General features: G+C 46.4%; 1 protein-coding gene across 1 annotated transcript in view; it reads right to left on the bottom strand.

The window, feature by feature from the left end:
• The window catches only part of POLN (DNA polymerase nu), a 236,183-nt gene that overhangs the window by 139,437 nt on the left and 75,532 nt on the right, over positions 1-21,214 (bottom strand). The window contains exons 10-11 of the mRNA XM_073343208.1: positions 833-893; positions 218-282 (exon numbers count right to left, since the gene is read on the bottom strand). Coding sequence (XP_073199309.1) covers positions 218-282; positions 833-893 — 126 coding nt within the window. The remainder of the gene's footprint in view (positions 1-217; positions 283-832; positions 894-21,214) is intronic.

Below are 21,214 nucleotides of genomic sequence, written 5' to 3'. Positions count from 1 at the left end.
ACAATACATTAGAGGACCCACACCTATATTTGAACTTTCATACAACAAAAGCCTACGGGTTACAGGACTGTTAACTGGAGAACATATTACAAAGTCAAAATGGAAACGAATGTTAAAATAATTTTCTAACTATAATCTTGTCCTCTCCCAGTCAATGGGGGAGTGGTCCTCACACTATATGTAGCACAATTTCAAAAAAGGAAATACAATAGTTTACCCCTAGAATCTCTGATGTTCTTTTTAGTTCTTCTTTATTCACATGTATTTTATGGGTTTCCATCACTGTAAATACAAGTATATAACTGAGAACAAAATACAATTTTGAAAAAACCTTAGAGGCATCAATTCTACATTCAAGCCATAATATTAAAAAATAGTGTTGTATAATGAACTAAGCACCACCTTGGGAACCAGGAATTCCTGGGTTCTACTCCCAGTTTTGCCACTGACTTGCAATGTGACCCTGAGTAAGTCACAAAGGACAAATTTTTTAAACTTGGGTGCAAAGTTCAGAATTAGGCACATATGTCCATATTTAAGTACCTAGAAAAATGGCTTGATTTTCAGAGGTACGCTTTTCTAGATACCTAAATATGGATTTGAGTGCCTATCTTTAGGCACCCAAATTTGACAGTTTTGTCTGAAGCTCTGTTTCTCCATCTGTAAAATGAGGAAAATAGCATTAGAGAAGTGTTGTGAGGATGATATGATGATTATATAGCACTTTAAAGGTGCAATGTTCTATTTAACTATTAAGCATTATAAATCATACTAGAAAATGCTGTCTGAAAAAATTGTTGAACAATCTTATATTTTACTCACATTTTCTTACCTGCCAAAATTTTTATCAAGGGAAGCTCCAAAGTGCAAAACAGTTTCCACAAGCCTTGAACCTGTAAGGCAGAACACAAAATCTTTCCAATATAAGCTTATTTTAATTATGAAATTGGGCCAGGGTGAGATACTGTTATTCACCATGAGTACTACGTGAATCCACAAGTAGTACTATTAAGTAAATGGGACCGAATGTGGAGTGAACTACTACTCTATGTGAATAACAGGATCACAATCTGGCCCATAAACATGTAGTCTTCCTGGAAGAGGTACAATTACGCTAATGATGAGCACATGTGTCTCATTCTTCGAAGTGATATATAAAGAGAAATACTCATTGTAATGTAAATTCATATGCATGCTGAGACATTTATATGCACAGATAATAGCATAGAGAGTACACTGAAAGTTTGTGGATGATACCAAACTGGGAGGAGTTGCAAACGCTTTGGAGGATAGCATTAAAATTCAAAATGATCTGGACAAACTGGAGAAATGGTCTGAAGTATATAGGATGAAATTCAATAAGGACAAATGCAAAGTACTCCACTTAGGAAGGAACAATCAATCAGTTGCACACATACAAAATGGGAAATGACTGCCTAGGAAGGAGTGCTGCAGAAAGGGATCTGGGGGTCATACTGGATCACAAGCTAAATATGAGTCAATAGTACAACACGGGGGGCGGAGGGGGGGAGAAAACATCATTTTGGGATGTATTAGCAGGAGTGTTGTAAGCAAGACACAAAAAGTAATTTTTCTACTCTATTCCACGCTGATTAAGCCTCAACTGGAGTATTGTGTCCAGTTCTGGGTACCACATTTCAGGAAAGATGTGGACAAATTGGAGAAAGTCCAAAGAAGAGCTACACAATTATTAAAGGTCTAGAAAACAGTACCTTTGAGGGAAGATTGAAAAAACTTGATTTGTTTAGTCTGGAGAAGAGAAGAGTGAGAGGGGATATGGTAACTGTTTTCAAGTACATAAAAGGTTGTTAGAAGGAGGAGGGAGAAAAGAGAATTACCTTTTTGTAACTGTTGTTCTTCTAGATGTGTTGCTTATGTCCATTCCATTGTAGGTGAGTGTGCTCGTCACATGCACTGGTGCCATAAGTTTTCCTGCAGTGGATGAGGATGAGCTCTGGTGCCCACTGGAGTGGTGTGTGTATGCACCAGTATAAGAGGCGCCGCCAGCTCCCCGCCCCCTCAGTTCTTTCTTGCCAGAAACTCTGATAGTGGGGAAGGAATGGAATGGACATGAACACCACATCTCGAAGAACAACGGTTACGAAAAGGTAACTCTTTTCTTCTTCAAGTGCTTGCTCATGACCATTCCATTGTAGGTGATTCCCAAGCAGTACCACTGGAAGCGGGTAGGAGTTCATGGATGTGTTGATTGCAAGCAGCTCTGCTGAAGCCAGCATAATCTCTGGCCTGCTGAGTGATGGCATAATGCATCGTGAATGTGTGTAGTGAAGACCACGTCATGGCCCGGCATATATTCTGGATAGAGACATGCACCAGGAAGACAGCCGAAGATGCCTGCACCCTAGTCAAATGGGCATTCACAATCAGTGGAGGCACAGCCTGAGCCAACTCATAACAAGTATGGATGCAGGTGGTAATCCAAGGAATCCCTGTTGAGGTTAAAGGGACAAACCATCCCGATGTGTCGAAAGAATAGTAAATATGGCAGGCGACCAGCTTGGCTTAACAGTGAAATCCTAGCGGATCTTAAACATAAAAAAGAAGCTTACAAGAAGTGGAAGATTGGAAGAGTATAAAAATATTGCTCGGGCATGTAGGAATGAAATCAGGAGGGCCAAATCGCACCTGGAGCTGCAGCTAGCAAGAGATGTCAAGAGTAACAAGAAGGGTTTTTTCAGGTATGTTGGCAACAAGAAGAAAGCCAAGGAAAGTGTGGATCCCTTAGTGAATGAGGGAGGCAATTTAGTGACAGAGGATGTGGAAAAAGCTAATGTACTCAATGTTTTTTTTTGCCTCTGTCTTCACTAACAAAGTCAGCTCCCAGACTGCTGCGCTGGGCATCACAGCATGGGGAGTAGATGGCCAGCCCTCTGTGGAGAAAGAGGTGGTTAGGGACTATTTAGAAAAGCTGGACGTGCACAAGTCCATGGGGCCGGACGAGTTGCATCCGAGAATGCTAAAGGAATTGGCGGCTGTGATTGCAGAGCCATTGGCCATTATCTTTGAAAACTCGTGGCGAACGGGGGAAGTCCCAGATGACTGGAAAAAGGCTAATGTAGTGCCAATCTTTAAAAAAGGGAAGGAGGAGGATCCTGGGAACTACAGGCCAGTCAGCCTCACCTCAGTCCCCGGAAAAATCATGGAGAAGGTCCTCAAAGAATCAATCCTGAAGCACTTACATGGGAGGAAAGTGATGAGGAACAGTCAGCATGGATTCACCAAGGGAAGGTCATGCCTGACTAATCTAATCGCCTTCTATGATGAGATTACTGGTTTTGTGGATGAAGGGAAAGCAGTGGATGTATTGTTTCTTGACTTTAGCAAAGCTTTTGACACGGTCTCCCACAGTATTCTTGTCAGCAAGTTAAAGAAGTATGGGCTGGATGAATGCATTATAAGGTGGGTAGAAAGTTGGCTAGATTGTCGGGCTCAACGGGTAGTGATCAATAGCTCCATGTCTAGTTGGCAGCCGGTGTCAAGTGGAGTGCCCCAGGGGTCGGTCCTGGGGCCGGTTTTGTTCAATATCTTCATAAATGATCTGGAGGATGGTGTGGATTGCACTCTCAGCAAATTTGCGGATGATACTAAACTAGGAGGAGTGGTAGATACGCTGGAGGGCAGGGATAGGATAGAGAGGGACCTAGACAAATTGGAGGATTGGGCCAAAAGAAAGCTGATGAGGTTCAATAAGGATAAGTGCAGGGTCCTGCACTTAGGACGGAAGAACCCAATGCACTGCTACAGACTAGGGACCGAATGGCTAGGCAGCAGTTCTGCAGAAAAGGACCTAGGGGTGATAGTGGACGAGAAGCTGGATATGAGTCAGCAGTGTGCCCTTGTTGCCAAGAAGGCCAATGGCATTTTGGGGTGTATAAGGAGGGGCATTGCCAGCAGATCGAGGGATGTGATCGTCCCCCTCTATTCGACATTGGTGAGGCCTCATCTGGAGTACTGTGTCCAGTTTTGGGCCCCACACTACAAGAAGGATGTGGATAAATTGGAGAGAGTCCAGGGAAGAGCAACAAAAATGATTAGGGGTCTGGAACACATGACTTATGAGGAGAGGCTGAGGGAACTGGGATTGTTTAGTCTGCAGAAGAGAAGAATGAGGGGGGGATTTGATAGCTGCTTTCAACTACCTGAGAGATGGTTCCTGAGGGGATAGTTCTAGACTACTCTCAGTGGTAGAAGAGGACAGGACAAGGAGTAATGGTCTCAAGTTGCAGTGGGGGAGGTTTAGGTTGGATATTAGGAAAAACTTTTTCACTAAGAGGGTGGTGAAACATTGGAATGCGTTACCTAGGGAGCTGGTGGAATCTCCTTTCTTAGAAGTTTTTAAGGTCAGGTTTGACAAAGCCCCGGCTGGGATGATTTAATTGGGGATTGGTCCTGCTTTGAGCAGGGGGTTGGACTAGATGACCTCCTGAGGTCCCTTCCAACCCTGATATTCTATGATTCTATGATAATCCAATTCGAAATTCTCTGAGAGAACACCGGAAGGCCCTTCATCCTGTCAGCTATCGCGATAAAGAGCTGGGTCGATCTGCAGAAGGGCTTGGTGTGCTCCAGGTAGAATGCCAGGACATGCTTGACATCCAGAGTGTGCAACCACCTCTCCTCTTTGGTCGAATGAGGCTTCAGGCAGAACACTGGGAGGAAGATATCCTGGTTGACACGAAAGTGAGACACTACCTTATGCAGAAAAGCTGGATGGGGCCACAGCTGGACCTCGTCTTTGTAAAATACCATGTACGGGGACTCTGAAGTGAGGGTTTTAATCTTGGAGACACGCCTTGCCGAGGTAAGCGCTACAAGGAATGTGACCTTCCATAACAGGTCGGAAAGGGAACAAGAAGCCATGGCGGACCCCGTGAGCCTGGAGAGGACAAGGTTAAGGTCCTATTGGGGAACCTGGTCCCAGATTGGCGGAAAGAGCCTTTCAAGGCCCTTCAGGAACCTGATCGGCATCTCATGCGAGAATACCGATTTACCCTGGATGTGAGGATGGAAAGCCGGTATGGCTACCAGGTGCTCCTTGATCGAAGAGAAGGCGAGGCCCTGGTGCTTTATGTAGAACAGGTAATCCAGGACGGTCTGCAGAGATGACTGGGTCAGGGAGATGTTGCACTCTGACACCGAGCAGGAGAAATGCTTCCACTTTGCCAGGTAAATCATTCTAGTGGAGGGCTTTCTGCTTTCCAAGAGAATCTGCTATACCTGACTAGAGCAAGCCTGTTCCTCTGGATTCAGCCACCCAGCATCCAAGCTGTGAGGTGGAGAGAGGCAAGGTTTGGATGCAGGAGCTGACCGTAATCCCGCAAGAGTAGGTCTGGGCGGCTGGGAAGTGGCCATGGGGCTGCCACTGCCAGGTCCATGAGCGTGCCAAACCAATGCTGGCAAGGCCATGCCAGGGTGGTGTCAGCAGCGCACTCCACACTGAGCCATGGTGCTAGGAGCATTATCTGATCCGGTCGGCTCTGAGGCCGGTGCAAGGGCCGACTCCATAAGTAGTGCTCAGAGACTAATGTCCCGCTCCTTTTTGGTCCGCGGAAGACGTTCTTGCAGATGCAACACTTGTCGCTAACGTGGATTTCCCCTAAACACTTCAGACAGCTTCTATGGTGATCATTGACTAGCATGGGCTTCTTGCAACAGTCACTGGGGTATGCCCGTCCCTAGGCTAAGTCCCATTTGGAACTAACAAACTATCACTAACTCTACACTAAGGGAACTATAAACCTGTAACAACAAAGTTTTTAACAACAATATACAAAAAGTTCACAACTAGGCACAGTTGAGAGGAGTAAGCTTGCCAAGGCAAGGAGACATTCCAGCACCATCACTGGTGGTAAGAAGGAACTGAGGGAGGGGGAGCAGCTTGCGTCCCTTATACCGGTGCATACGTGCGCCACTCCAGAGGGCACCCGAGCCGGTCCCCTATGGATACCACTGAGGGAAAAACTTCCGGTACCAGTGCATGTGGCGAGCACACACACCTACAATGCAATGGACATGAACAAGCACTAGAAGAAGAAAAATTGTCGGTGGTCCTCCAGCCCCATTCCCACAATGCAGTGAACCCTTTTCTGCCTACCCTTTACCCACATCTATAAAAGGTCCCTGTTGCCCTGCTGTCACCACTAGTAGCAAGTTGTGCTGACCACTTGAGAATGATTTTTCACTGCACTCCTTTGATCAGTACAGGTGACCATGGATAATGTTTGGAGAGCAGCCACTTGCTCTGCCAAGCACACAGCAGTCTTGATACATGTGTGGTCAGAGAATACCATCCTCTATGTCTTCTCCTGTACCAGGAAATGTTACAGAGGCTGGAGAAAGTGGTCATTCTCTGGACTCCAGCCCAATGCTAGGAACACATGAAGCACCTGAGGCTCCGTACCGTAGAGCAAAAAGACTCCAACATTCACTCCAGATGGGATCGTCATACGTGCCTTTTCTATGATGAACTGGACAGGGTGCTCTCCAGGGCTCACAGTACAGAGCCTGAAGTGGGTCAACCCCCTCCTCAACCCTGCCAATCTCATCATCTGACAGGATGCTGATGAGGGCCAGGGCAAGGCAAGGAGGCAGCAAGGGACCATGGAGGAATACCTGAAAGACCCAGATGAAGAGGAGCGTGTCATTTTGCACCTCTACCCAGAGAAGCCAGTTGAGCAAGCCCCCCAATTAGCCTGAGGAGGACCCCGAGGCATGGCAGGAATGAGCACCCAAGACTGGTAAATTACAGTAGACCCCCCCACCTTCCCTGCCAGTATCCCCTCTTGCTCTAATGCGATATACCTGATTTTAAGCCCAGCGCCTGGCTCTGCATCACCCCAAAATGGTCCCCAAGCAAAGGCAGCTATAAAGCAATGATTTTATAGAATTTGTATGAACCACTATTACATATTGGCAGAGGCTATAAAAAAGACTTTTAAACTACCCTTGTGCCTGTACATTTCTCAGCCAGCATGCTGTCAGTGATAGTCCTGGGGCCCTGTGGACCAGGGAAAAGGGAAGAGGGCAGGTTTGGAAAGAGCCCAGTTGAGGATAGGACAGTTGTAGAAACCTGATTGTTGTCCAAAGTTACAGCGGTCTTTGGCTCCTTTGAAGATTACAAAAGAGTTTAAGTGATTTACCTGAGTTAACCCTGCCCCACCTTAGTCTTCCTGTCATCTTACAACTGTGAGCCACGCGGCACAAAGGTGCACGTGTGTTAGGTACAGGAAGGGAAAGGGAATCCTTTGGTTGTCTGAGGAACATCACAGCAGTCCTCACTCTCTTTGAAGATTACTTTTTTTTTTAAACTGTTCCAATGATGCAGAAGCCATGAGAAATGTGGGTGGGTGAGAGATGCACTCTGGAGGTAGCACAAACACAATGCCATGTCCTTTTGCAATGGACAGGTGAGTGGCTTGCAGTGTTGATTGGAAGCTTCAAGGAACAAAAAGAAGTTGTGGTGTGTGTCTTTCTTTCCCTGAGCCTTTCACCACTGTTCAGGGGACACCGGGACTGGATATTCTGATGCTGCGGGGGGCTGGAATTGCGGGGGGAGGGGTTTGCTTCTCCTGTTCCATGGAAGCTCCATCTGCAGGCTTAGAATATCATCAGTTTCCTGTCAAATTGCCTTCCCAATCCTGTAAGCAGGGCCGGCTCCAGCTTTTTTGCTGCCCCAAGCGGCGGGGAAAAAAAAAATCCCGATTGAGCTCCTGCTGAGGTGGAAGGGAAGGAATGAAGGACTCACCGCCGAAGACCCAGACGTGCCTCCCCAATAACTGATGGTGTGCCGCTCCTTTCTATTGGCTGCCCCAGGCACCTGCTTCCTTCACTGGTGCCTGGAGCCGGCCCTGCCTGTAAGCTCATTTCAGCAAATGTCTGGTTTAGCAGAAATACCAGCTTGTTTTGAAGTTCAACAGCAGCACAAATGTACTTGGTCCAACTTCATAGCTGACCAAACCCCTCCAAGCAGCAATATGTAGAGGGGTGATGTCATAAATATAAAGGAAAGGGTAAACCTCTTTAAAATCCCTCCTGGTCAGAGGAAAAATCCTCTCACCTATAAAAGGTTAAAAAGCTAAAGGTAACCTCGCTGGCACCTGACCAAAATGACCAATGAGGAGACAAGATACTTTCAAAAGCTGGGAGGAGGGAGAGAAACAAAGGGTCTGGGTCTGTCTATATGCTTCTTTTACCGGGGATAGACCAGGAATGGAGTCTTAGAACTTTTACAGGTTTCAGAGTAACAGCCGTGTTAGTCTGTATTCGCAAAAAGAAAAGGAGTACTTGTGGCACCTTAGAGACTAACCAATTTATTTGAGCATAAGCTTTCGTGAGCTACAGCTCACTTCATCGGAAGCTTATGCTCAAATAAATTGGTTAGTCTCTAAGGTGCCACAAGTACTCCTTTTCTTTTTAGAACTTTTAGTAAGTAATCTAGCTACGTATGTGTTAGATTATGATTTCTTTAAATGGCTGAGAAAAGAATTGTGCTGAATAGAATGACTATTTCTATCTGTGTGTCTTTTTTGTAACTTAAGGTTTTGCCTAGAGGGATTCTCTATGTTTTGAATCTAATTACCCTGTAAGGTATCTACCATCCTGATTTTACAGAGGTGGTTCCTTTACTTCTATTTCTATTAAAAGTATTCTTGTAAGAAAACTGAATGCTTTTTCATTGTTCTCAGATCCAAGGGTTTGGGTCTGTGGTCACCTATGCAAATTGGTGAGGATTTTTACCAAACCTTTCCCAGGAAGTGGGGTGCAAGGGTTGGGAGGATTTTGGGGGGAAAGATGTATCCAAACTGCGTTTCCCAGTAAACCCAGGTAGAGTTTGGGGGTGGCAGTGGATATTCCAAGGACAAAGGATAAAATTAATTTGTACCTTGGGGAAGTTTTAACCTAAGCTGGTAAAAGTAAGCTTAGGAGGTTTTCATGCAGGTCCCCACATCTGTACCCTAGAGTTCAGAGTGGGGGAGGAACCTTGACATGGTGGCAGAGGGGTGGGATTAACCTGAAATCATTTTGAGATCAATTTGAGATTTTTTGAACCAGAAATACAGATTTTAAAAAGGAATTTTTTTTTCTTTTGGGGCTGCTGGAAAGGAGGTCCAGAAAGCAGCTGAAACTGCTCACTATCAGAGAATAGGTATTCTATTCCAGCACAGCAAAATTTTACAGCCAAGTTTTGTTTGTTTATTTCTAAACCTTGGGTGTAAAGTTAGTTAAAAACAGAGAGGTTAGGATGACAAAATCCACAGCTCGACGAAAGCTGGAATTAGCCAGATTTCAGGCTGAGGAAAAACAAAGGGAACATGAAAGACAGATAGAACTCATGCGGCTGGAGGAGGAGAGGGAAAAAGAGAGGAAGCATGCAGTGGAGATGGAGAAGGTAAAGGCTCAGCAGAATATACCAACAAACCCTAGCAATCCTTCTCCAAGTACCACTCCCCATCCCAGAAAGTTCCCCACCTACAAGGCAAGCGATGATACTGAGGCCTTCCTAGAAAACTTTGAAAGGGCCTGCCTTGGGTACAACATCTCTACTGACCAATACATGGTAGAGCTGAGGCTGCAGCTCAGTGGACCCTTAGCTGAGGTGGCAGCTGAAATGCCTAAAGAACACATGAACAAGTATGAACTGTTTAAATCCAAGGCGAGAGTCAGAATGGGGATAACACCCGAGCAGTCTCGTCGGAGGTTCAGAGCCCTAAGGTGGAAACCAGACGTGTCATTTACCCGACATGCCTACCACATTGTAAAACATTGGGATGCCTGGATATCAGGAGCAAGTGTTGAATCTCCAGTAAATTCGCCCTTCCTAATGCAAATGGAACAATTCTTAGAGGGTGTTCCTGAGGAACTAGAAAGATACATCCTAGATGGGAAGCCCAAAACTGTAATCGAGGCAGGAGAGATTGGAGCCAGATGGGTGGAGGTGGCAGAGAAGAAGAAAACTGGTCGCAGTTGGAGCGGAGACCAGAAGGGACAACCCCAGACCACACCCTATTACCGGGGGCCTCCCAAAGCCCCACCTACCTCCCAAAGAACCCTCCAGACCCCTTATCGTCCCACCAACCCGTTCTCCAGCAACCGTCCTCACCCCAGTGAGCCGTCAGCTGGACAATGTTTTAAATGTAACGAGCTGGGGCATGTAAAGGCCAGCTGCCCCAAGAACCCCAACAGATTACAGTTCATTGCACCGGAATCACACCAGAGGTCCGCAGGCCCAGATACCTCCCAGATACCCTTGGAGCGGAGGGAAACTGTGAGTGTGGGCGGGAAGAAGGTCACTGTGTGGAGGGACACCGGAGCACAAGTGTCAGCTATCCATGCTTCCTTAGTGGACCCCAATTTAATCAACCCAGAGATCCAAGTGACGATTCAACCCTTCAAGTCCAACTCTTTCAATTTGCCTACAGCCAAGTTGCCTGCCCAGTACCAGGGCTGGTCAGGAACGTGGACTTTTGCAGTCTATGATGATTATCCCATCCCCATGCTGTTGGGAGAAGACTTGGCCAATCATGTGAAGTGGGCCAAAAGGGTAGGAATGGTCACCCGTAGCCAGGCTAAACAAGCAGTGAGGCCTAGCTCTGTTCCGGAAACTTCTATCAGGACCCAGTCAGAGGTGATGGACCCGGACCCCAGGCCAATGTCTGCAACAGCAGTAGCGGATCCAGTCCCAGAGACCCAGATGGAACCAGTCCCAGAACCGGAACCAGCAGAACAACCAGCACCAGACCATTTGCCAGCACTGAATCCAGTACTTGCAACCTCAACACCAGAGGGCCCCACCGAACCTGAACCAACAGCAGCCGATAACCCTTCACAAGAGGCTCAGCTGGAGCCTGAATCCCAACATAGTGCACCAGCGGAGAACGGTTCACAGTCAACGGAAACAGCCCCATCCCCTACATCGCTTCCAGAGGGACCAAGCATAGGTCCACAATCCAATGAGGAACTGATGTCTCCAGCATCAAGGGAACAGTTCCAGACCGAAAAGGAAGCAGATGAAAGCCTCCAGAGAGCTTGGACGGTGGCACGGAGCAACCCACTGCCTCTCAGCTCTTCTAATCGATCCAGGTTTGTTGTAGAAAGAGGACTTTTATACAAGGAAACTCTTTCTGGTGGACACCAGGAAGACTGGCATCCTCAAAGACAGTTGGTAGTTCCAACTAAATACCAGGCCAACCTCTTGAGCTTAGCCCATGATCACCCTAGTGGCCATGCTGGGGTGAACAGGACCAAAGACCGTTTGGGGGGGTCATTCCACTGGGAGGGAATGGGCAAGGATGTTTCTATCTATGTCCAGTCTTGTGAAGTATGCCAAAGAGTGGGAAAACCCCAAGACCAGGTCAAAGTCCCTCTCCAGCCACTCCCCATCATTGAAGTTCCATTTCAGCGAGTAGCTGTGGATATTCTGGGTCCTTTTCCGAAAAAGACACCCAGAGGAAAGCAGTACATACTGACTTTCATGGATTTGGCCACCCGATGGCCGGAAGCAGTAGCTCTAAGCAACACCAGGGCTAAAAGTGTGTGCCAGGCACTAGCAGACATTTTTGCCAGAGTAGGTTGGCCCTCCAACATCCTTACAGATGCAGGGACTAATTTCCTGGCAGGATCTATGGAAAACCTTTGGGAAGCTCATGGGGTAAATCACTTGGTTGCCACTCCTTACCACCATCAACCAAATGGCATGGTGGAGAAGTTTAATGGAACTTTGGGGGCCATGATACGTAAATTCATAAATAAGCACTCCAATGATCGGGACCTAGTGTTGCAGCAGTTGCTCTTTGCTTACAGAGCTGTACCACACCCCAGTTTAGGGTTTTCCCCATTTGAACTTGTATATGGCTGTGAGGTTAAGGGGCCATTACAGTTGGTGAAGCAGCAATGGGAGGGATTTACACCTTCTCCAGGAACTAACATTGTGGACTTTGTAACCAACCTACAAAACACCCTCCGAATCTCTTTAGCCCTTGCTAAAGAAAACTTACAGGATGCTCAAAAAGAGCAAAAAACCTGGTATGATAAACATGCCAGAGAGCGTTCCTTCAAAGTAGGGGACCAGGTCATGATCTTAAAGGTGCTCCAGGCCCATAAAATGGAAGCATCGTGGGAAAGGCCATTCACGGTCCAGGAGCGCCTGGGAGCTGTTAATTATCTCATAGCATTCCCCACCTCCAACCGAAAGCCTAAGGTGTACCATATTAATTCTCTAAAGCCCTTTTATTCCAGAGAATTAAAGGTTTGTCAGTTTACAGCCCAGGGAGGAGAGGACGCTAAGTGGCCTGCAGGTGTCTACTACGAAGGGAAATGTGCTGGTGGTGTGGAAGAGGTGAACCTCTCCATGACCCTTGGGCGTATGCAGCGACAGCAGATCAAGGAGCTGTGCACTAGCTACGCGCCAACGTTCTCAGCCACACCAGGACTGACTGAACGGGCATACCACTCCATTGACACAGGTAATGCTCACCCAATTAGAGTCCAACCTTACCGGGTGTCTCCTCAAGCTAAAACTGCTATAGAACGGGAGATCCAGGATATGTTACAGATGGGTGTAATCCACCCCTCTGGAAGTGCATGGGCATCTCCAGTGGTTCTAGTTCCCAAACCAGATGGGGAAATACGTTTTTGCGTGGACTACCGTAAGCTAAATGCTGTAACTCGCCCAGACAACTATCCAATGCCACGCACAGATGAACTATTAGAGAAACTGGGACAGGCCCAGTTCATCTCTACCTTGGACTTAACCAAGGGGTACTGGCAGATACCGCTAGATGAATCTGCCAAGGAAAGGTCAGCCTTCACCACACATCTCGGGCTGTATGAATTTAATGTACTCCCTTTCGGGCTGCGAAATGCACCCGCCACCTTACAAAGACTTGTACATGGTCTCCTAGCAGGATTAGGAGAATATGCAGTCGCCTACCTTGACGATGTGGCCATATTTTCGGATTCCTGGGCAGACCACCTGGAACATCTACAAAAAGTCCTTGAGCGCATAAGGGCGGCAGGACTAACTGTTAAGGCTAAGAAGTGTCAAATAGGCCTAAACAGAATAACTTACCTTGGACACCAGGTGGGTCAAGGAACTATCAACCCCCTACAGGCCAAAGTGGATGCTATCCAAAAGTGGCCTGTCCCAAAGTCAAAGAAACAGGTTCAATCCTTCTTAGGCTTGGCTGGTTATTACAGACTATTTGTACCGCAATACAGCCAAATCGCCGCCCCACTGACCGACCTAACCAAAAAGAAACAGCCAAATGCCGTTCAGTGGACTGAAAAGTGTCAGAAAGCCTTTAACAAGCTTAAAGCGACACTCATGTCTGACCCTGTACTAAGGGCCCCAGACTTTGACAAACCGTTCCTAGTAACCACAGATGCGTCCGAGCGTGGTGTGGGAGCAGTTTTAATGCAGAAAGGACCTGATCAAGAATTCCACCCTGTAAGTGTTTCTCAGCAAAAAACTGTCTGAGAGGGAAAGCAACTGGTCAGTCACTGAAAAAGAATGTTACGCCATTGTCTACGCTCTGGAAAAGCTACACCCCTATGTTTGGGGACGGCGTTTCCACCTGCAAACCGACCAAGCTGCACTGAAGTGGCTTCACACCGTCAAAGAAAATAACAAAAAACTTCTTCGGTGGAGTTTAGCTCTCCAAGATTTTGATTTCGACATCCAACACATCTCAGGAGCTTCTAACAAAGTGGATGATGCACTCTCCCGTGAAAGTTTCCCAGAATCAACTGCTTAAAATCGTCCTTGAGATGTGGAAAATATTGTTAGTCTTTATGTACTTGGTAGTATATTTAGAGATGCATGTGTCTTATTAACTCTGTTTTTCCTAGAGCTCTAGGAAGAAATCCCAGCCAGTGTTTCACTCTAGCTGAGATGTGGGGGGCGTGTCATAAATATAAAGGGAAGGGTAAACCCCTTTAAAATCCCTCCTGGCCAGAGGAAAAATCCTCTCACCTGTAAAGGGTTAAGAAGCTAAAGGTAACCTCGCTGGCACCTGACCAAAATGACCAATGAGGAGACAAGATACTTTCAAAAGCTGGGAGGAGGGAGAGAAACAAAGGGTCTGTGTCTGTCTATATGCTGCTTTTGCCGGGGATAGACCAGGAATGGAGTCTTAGAACTTTTAGTAAGTAATCTAGCTAGGTATGTGTTAGATTATGATTTCTTTAAATGGCTGAGAAAAGAATTGTGCTGAATAGAATGACTATTTCTGTCTGTGTGTCTTTTTTGTAACTTAAGGTTTTGCCTAGAGGGATTCTCTATGTTTTGAATCTAATTACCCTGTAAGGTATCTACCATCCTGATTTTACAGAGGTGATTCCTTTACTTCTACTTACTTCTATTTCTAATAAAAGTATTCTTGTAAGAAAACTGAATGCTTTTTCATTGTTCTCAGATCCAAGGGTTTGGGTCTGTGGTCACCTATGCAAATTGGTGAGGATTTTTACCAAACCTTGTCCAGGAAGTGGGGTGCAAGGGTTGGGAGGATTTTGGGGGGAAAGATGTATCCAAACTGCATTTCCCAGTAAACCCAGGTAGAGTTTGGGGGTGGCAGTGGATATTCCAAGGACAAAGGATAAAATTAATTTGTACCTTGGGGAAGTTTTAACCTAAGCTGGTAAAAGTAAGCTTAGGAGGTTTTCATGCAGGTCCCCACATCTGTACCCTAGAGTTCAGAGTGCGGGAGGAACCTTGACAGGTGACAATTAGCAGAAACATTTCTCTGGCATAGATTGTTGGCTCTCCTCCAAGGACTGAAAAGGCATCTCTGATGACCAGCCTTTAAAGAAGAAATTGACACCTGGTAACATAACTCTTGGACGGAACTGAACTCCACTCCAACTGCCCCCTTGAGACACTGTAAACATTATAATATTTTTAAAACATTGCTAGATGTATCTTACCATTATTAGCCTCGGCTCCTTCTTTGGAAGCTGCAAAAGTTGTTTGAGAACAAAGAACAGTCTAACAGTCGCATTCTTGAAATGCAAAAAAGTACAGACATGTGGCCTTCTATAACAACGTTATGTTATGTGTGGGGATTTCTTAGCTTCTTTCTAAATGAATAAAAAAAGAATTGGAAGGCCCTTCAGCTGCTGAGAGGAAAACCATTTTGCTAGGAGGGCAGGAATATCACCACAGAGATGACAGAGGCAGATGGAGAAAGACTCTAGAGCAGTGGTTCTCAAAGCCGGTCCACTGCTTGTTCAGGGAACCCCCTGGTGGGCTGGGCCAATTTGTTTACCTGCTGCACCCGCAGGTTCAGCCGATTGCAGCTCCCACTGGCTGCGGTTAGCCGCTCCAGGCCAATAGGGGCTGCAGAAAGCAGCACGGGCCGAGGGACGTGCTGGCTGCCCTTCCCGCAGCCCCCATTGGCCTGGAGTGGCAAACTGCAGCCAGTGGGAGCCGCGATCGGCCGAACCTGCAGACGCGGCAGGTAAACAAACTGGCCCGGCCCACCAGGGGGTTTCCCTAAACAAGCAGCGGACCGGCTTTGAGAACCACTGCTCTAGAGTACATGCTCATTGCATGGACAGGAGTGACCAGGAGCCATTTGAGTTTCTCCTGGCATGGGAGGGTCAGGTTCTTCAGCATGAAGACACACAGAATCCATGCCACAGGGCAAGAGAGCATGCCCAAAGGAAACAGGAGAAGGCTTAAAGGAAACAGGAGCTTGCCCAAAGAGAATGGAAGCATGCCGATGCAGTCACTAATACAACTGATGGCCAAACGAATTTGGGGCCCACCTGCTGCTGTGACTACTGCTACTTTCTGGGACTCCACCTCTGCTACTCCTCCTCTTCTAGCTGCTGCCCAGGGTGCTACTGAAGCAGAGGACCCACACCCGCAAGTGATTGGGAGGAGCCTGCAGGACTCCCGACACAACACCCTCCACTACTACCTTAAACCCCTAACAAGGAAACCCCTTGAACATGCAGGAGGGGAACAACGAACCGTTACCTGAAGCAATCCCTGAAGCCCAGAAGCCCCAAACCCTGCACAGGAGACGTCCCTGGTTTGTCTACTCCAGAAAATTTTCCGCACCTGTTCCCCCCCCTTGTTGGGAAGGGGAAGGAGAAAGGCAATGAGATGGGTTTAGAGACAGTAGCAGGCATGGTGCTCAGGAAGCCAGACCACTTGTGATTTCATGTGCAGTTCCTTTAAAAAAAAAAGTTTCACTTTTACATTTCATGTGTCGCTTTTAATAAAGGTTACAGTTTCCTTAGTCTAAATAATAAGATGGGTGAACTAGAGTGCCTTGTGCTAAAGGAGGATATTGATATAATAGGCATCACAGAAACCTGGTGGAGTGAGGACAATCAATGGGACACAATCATTCCGGGGTACAAAATATATCAGAAGGACAGAACAGGTCCTGTTCTGGACAGAACAGGTCCAGAACAGGTCCCAAGAAGGGTTTCTTCAGGTATGTTGGCAACAAGAAGAAAGCCAAGGAATGTGTGGGCCCCTTACTGAATGAGGGAGGCAACCTAGTGACAGAGGATGTGGAAAAAGCTAATGTACTCAATGCTTTTTTTGCCTCTGTTTTCACTAACAAGGTCAGCTCCCAGACTGCTGCGCTGGGCATCACAAAATGGGGAAGAGATGGTCAGCCCTCTGTGGAGATAGAGGTGGTTAGGGACTATTTAGAAAAGCTGGACGTGCACAAGTCCATGGGGCCGGACGAGTTGCATCCGAGAGTGCTGAAGGAATTGGCGGCTGTGATTGCAGAGCCATTGGCCATTATCTTTGAAAACTCGTGGCGAACCGGGGAAGTCCCGGATGACTGGAAAAAGGCTAATGTAGTGCCAATCTTTAAAAAAGGGAAGAAGGAGGATCCTGGGAACTACAGGCCAGTCAGCCTCACTTCAGTCCCTGGAAAAATCATGAAGCAGGTCCTCAAAGAATCAATCCTGAAGCACTTGCATGAGAGGAAAGTGATCAGGAACAGCCAGCATGGATTCACCAAGGGAAGGTCATGCCTGACTAATCTAATCGCCTTTTATGATGAGATTACTGGTTCTGTGGATGAAGGGAAAGCAGTGGATGTATTGTTTCTTGACTTTAGCAAAGCTTTTGACACGGTCTCTGTAGCCAGACAGCCAGCCCCCGCCCCTCAGACCAGCATTGCTGGAAACACAGGAGGAAGCAGGAACAGGGCACTTAACATATATTCCAGCACAGCCTTTGAAGCTGTGAAAGCACAGGTGTGCTGCTACAGTGTGCCTCTGGGAACAGATACAACGATTAAGCTCACAGCAGGCAGAGGCCCTGTGACAGACATGGCTCTTAGCCCCAACTAAATAGCGTGATGCACACACACCAACATCCTAGGTGGGAAAATATTTACCCTGATAAAAGAAATGTCCAGTAGTCGAAACTTATTGTTTCTCTCCTTTGCAAGTGTAAACTACTCTTGCAAAAGCTGGCGTCACCCCGACAGACCAGCCTCAATTTGGCATAAGAAAGGAGAAAGAGAATAAAGGAGTACAGAGGTATAAGTAGGGGACCTATAGCACCATGATTTTTGAGTGCTTTTCACTATCTATCTGCTGGTCAGATAAGTGACAGCCTCCCAAGGCTTCTGCAGCTAAGAGGGTCCCTATGCCTTGTCCCTTATTCGTCTTTCCGCGGAATTGAGTGACCGATCCTGGCTTGGCACCGCTGGAATCGAGAGATGCAAGGAGGGTAAGAAGCACCCACACCTGATCTCCTATCTTTAGTGTACACATATTTTGAAATAGAGCTCTATACTTTGTTTTCTTTCTTTGGGATTGTGGCTTCAGTTTTGTAACTTGTTTGTGTGTGTAACATCTCTACATTTAAATAAGTAGGCACTAGCAATTTTGTAACCACATGATTAGAATCTAGCTTAATAAATTTTGGTAACCATTTATGCATAAGCCTGACTTGTTTTCTCTGGTTTAGCAGCTGTAAAGCAGCCAACACAATTAAAGAACCTCAGCCGTTTTGGCTCTAAAGCCTGGCCATTAGGTGAGAGTACTAAGAGCCTAGCGTTGAGTTGTGCCGCCTCCACGGGGCAAACTCTTGGGGCACCTGTCAGTCAATCCTAGCTGCCCACTGCGAAGGAGCTCTGAGCTCTAGCAGTTAAAGTCACGGGTGTGGAGAGGCTCTTAGTGCTGCCATTGGGGCACCTGTCAGTCAGTATTGACTGCCCGCTGCGAAGGAGCTCTGAGCTCTAGCAGTTAAAGTCACGGGTGGTTAGGACCTTGGGGCATCCGTCAGCCTAGCCCGGGCTGCCCGCCGCGAAGGGACAGTGCGTCCTAGCGGTTAAAGTCACGGGTGGTATAAACGGGCATAGCTGGCACCTCACCAAACATCCTTGGCCGTCGGCTAACAGTCTCCCACAGTATTCTTGTCAGCAAGTTAAGGAAGTATGGGCTGGATGAATGCACTACAAGGTGGGTAGAAAGCTGGCTAGATTGTCGGGCTCAACAGGTAGTGATCAATGGCTCCATATCTAGTTGGCAGCCGGTATCAAGTGGAGTACCCCAAGGGTCGGTCCTGGGGCCAGTTTTGTTCAATATCTTCATAAATGATCTGGAGGATGGTGTGGATTGCATTCTCAGCAAATTTGCGGATGATACTAAACTGGGAGGAGTGGTAGATACGCTGGAGGGGAGGGATAGGATACAGAAAGACCTAGACAAATTGGAGGATTGGGCCAAAAGAAATCTGATGAGGTTCAATAAGGATAAGTGCAGGGTCCTGCACTTGGGACGGAAGAACCCAATGCACAGCTACAGACTAGGGACCGAATGGCTAGGCAGCAGTTCTGCGGAAAAGGACCTAGGGGTGACAGTGGACGAGAAGCTGGATATGAGTCAGCAGTGTGCCCTTGTTGCCAAGAAGGCCAATGGCATTTTGGGATGTATAAGTAGGGGCATAGCGAGCAGATCGAGGGACGTGATCGTTCCCCTCTATTCGACATTGGTGAGGCCTCATCTGGAGTACTGTGTCCAGTTTTGGGCCCCACACTTCAAGAAAGATGTGGATAAATTGGAGAGCGTCCAGCGAAGGGCAACAAAAATGATTAGGGGACTGGAACACATGACTTATGAGGAGAGGCTGAGGGAGCTGGGATTGTTTAGCCTGCAGAAGAGAAGAATGAGGGGGGATTTGATAGCTGCTTTCAACTACCTGAAAGGGGGTTCCAAAGAGGATGGCTCTAGACTGTTCTCAATGGTAGCAGATGACAGAATGAGGAGTAATGGTCTCAAGTTGCAGTGGGGGAGGTTTAGATCGGATATTAGGAAAAACTTTTTCACTAAGAGGGTGGTGAAACACTGGAATGCGTTACCTAGGGAGGTGGTAGAATCTCCTTCCTTAGAGGTTTTTAAGGTCAGGCTTGACAAAGCCCTGGCTGGGATGATTTAACTGGGAATTGGTCCTGCTTTGAGCAGGGGGGTTGGACTGGATGACCTTCTGGGGTCCCTTCCAACCCTGATATTCTATGATTCTATGATTCTAGGTCATGGGGGGGGGGAGGGAGGGGAAGGAGTGGCACTATATGTGAAAGAAAACGTAGAATCAAATGAAATAAAAATCTTAAATGAATCCACATGTTCCAAAGAATCTCTATGGATAGTAATTCCATGCTCTAATAAGAATATAACAGTAGGGATCTATTTTTGATCACCTGACCAGGACAGTGATAGTGATGATGAAATGCTAAGGGAGATTAGAGAAGCTATCAAAATAAAAAACTCAATAACAGTGGGGGATTTAAACTATCCCCATATTGACTGGGTACATGTCACCTCAGGACGAAATGCAGAGACAAAATTTCTCAATACTTTAAATGACTGCTTCTTGGAGCAGCTGGTACAGGAACCCACAAGGGGAGAGGCAACACTCGATCTAGTCCTGAGTGGAGCACAGGATCTGGTCCAAGAGGTAATTATAACAGGACTGCTTGGAAATAGTGACCATAATATAATAATATTTAACATTCCTGTATTGGGAAGAACACCTCAACAGCCCAACACTGTGGCATTTAATTTCAGAAAGGGGAACTATGTAAAAATGAGGGGTTAGTTAAACAGAAATTAAAAGGTACAGTGACTAGAGTGAAATCCCTGCAAGCTGCATGGACACTTTTCAAAGACACCATAATAGAGGCTCAACTTAAATGTATACCCCAAATTAAAAAACACAGTAAAAGAACTAAAAAAGAGTCACTGTGGCTTAACAACCATGTAAAAGAAGCAGTGAGAGATAAAAAGGCATCTTTTAAAAAGTGGAAGTCAAATCCTAGTGAGGTAAATAGAAAGGAACATACACTGCCAAATTAAATGTAAAAATGTAATAAGAAAAGCCAAAAAGGAGTTGGAAGAACAGCTAGCCAAAAACTCAGAAGGTAATAAAATGTTTTTTAAGTACATCAGAAGCAAGAAGCCTGCTAAACAACCAGTGGGGCCCCTGGATGATCGAGAAACAAAAGGAGCACTTAACGACGATAAAATCATTGCAGAGAGACTAAATGAACTCTTTGCTTCAGTCTTCACAGCTGAGGATGTTAGGGAGATTCCCAAACCTGAGCCAGCTTTTGTAGGTGACAGATTTGAGGAGCTGTCACAGATTGAAGTGTCACTAGAGGAGGTTTTGGAATTAATTGAGAAACTTAATAGTAACAAGTGACTGGGACCAAATGGCATTCACCCAAGAGTTCTGAAAGAACTCAAATGTGAAATTGTGGAACTATTAACTATGGTTTGTAACCTGTCCTTTAAATCAGCTACTGTACCCAATGACTGGAAGATAACTAATGTAACGCCAATATTTAAGAAGGGCTCTAGAGGTGATCCTAGCAATTATAGACCGGTAAGTCTTATGTCAGTACCGGGCAAATTAGTTGAAACAATAGTAAAGAACAAAATAGACACACAGAGGAACATAAATTGTTGTGCAAAAGTCAACATGTTTCTGTAAAGGGAGATCATGTTTTACTAATCTATTAGAGTTCTTTGAGGGGTCAACAAACATGTGGACAAGGGGGATCCAGTGAACATAGTGTACTTAGATTTCCAGAAAGCCTTTGACAAGGTCCCTCACCAAAGGCTCTTATGTAAATTAAGTTGTCATGGGATAAGAGGGAAGATCCTTTCATGGATTGAGAACTGGTTAAAAAACAGG

The sequence above is a fragment of the Lepidochelys kempii genome, chromosome 4 (assembly GCF_965140285.1).
Source record: "Lepidochelys kempii isolate rLepKem1 chromosome 4, rLepKem1.hap1, whole genome shotgun sequence".
Taxonomy (NCBI): domain Eukaryota; kingdom Metazoa; phylum Chordata; order Testudines; family Cheloniidae; genus Lepidochelys; species Lepidochelys kempii.
This window is presented reverse-complemented; position numbering and strand designations above follow the sequence as displayed.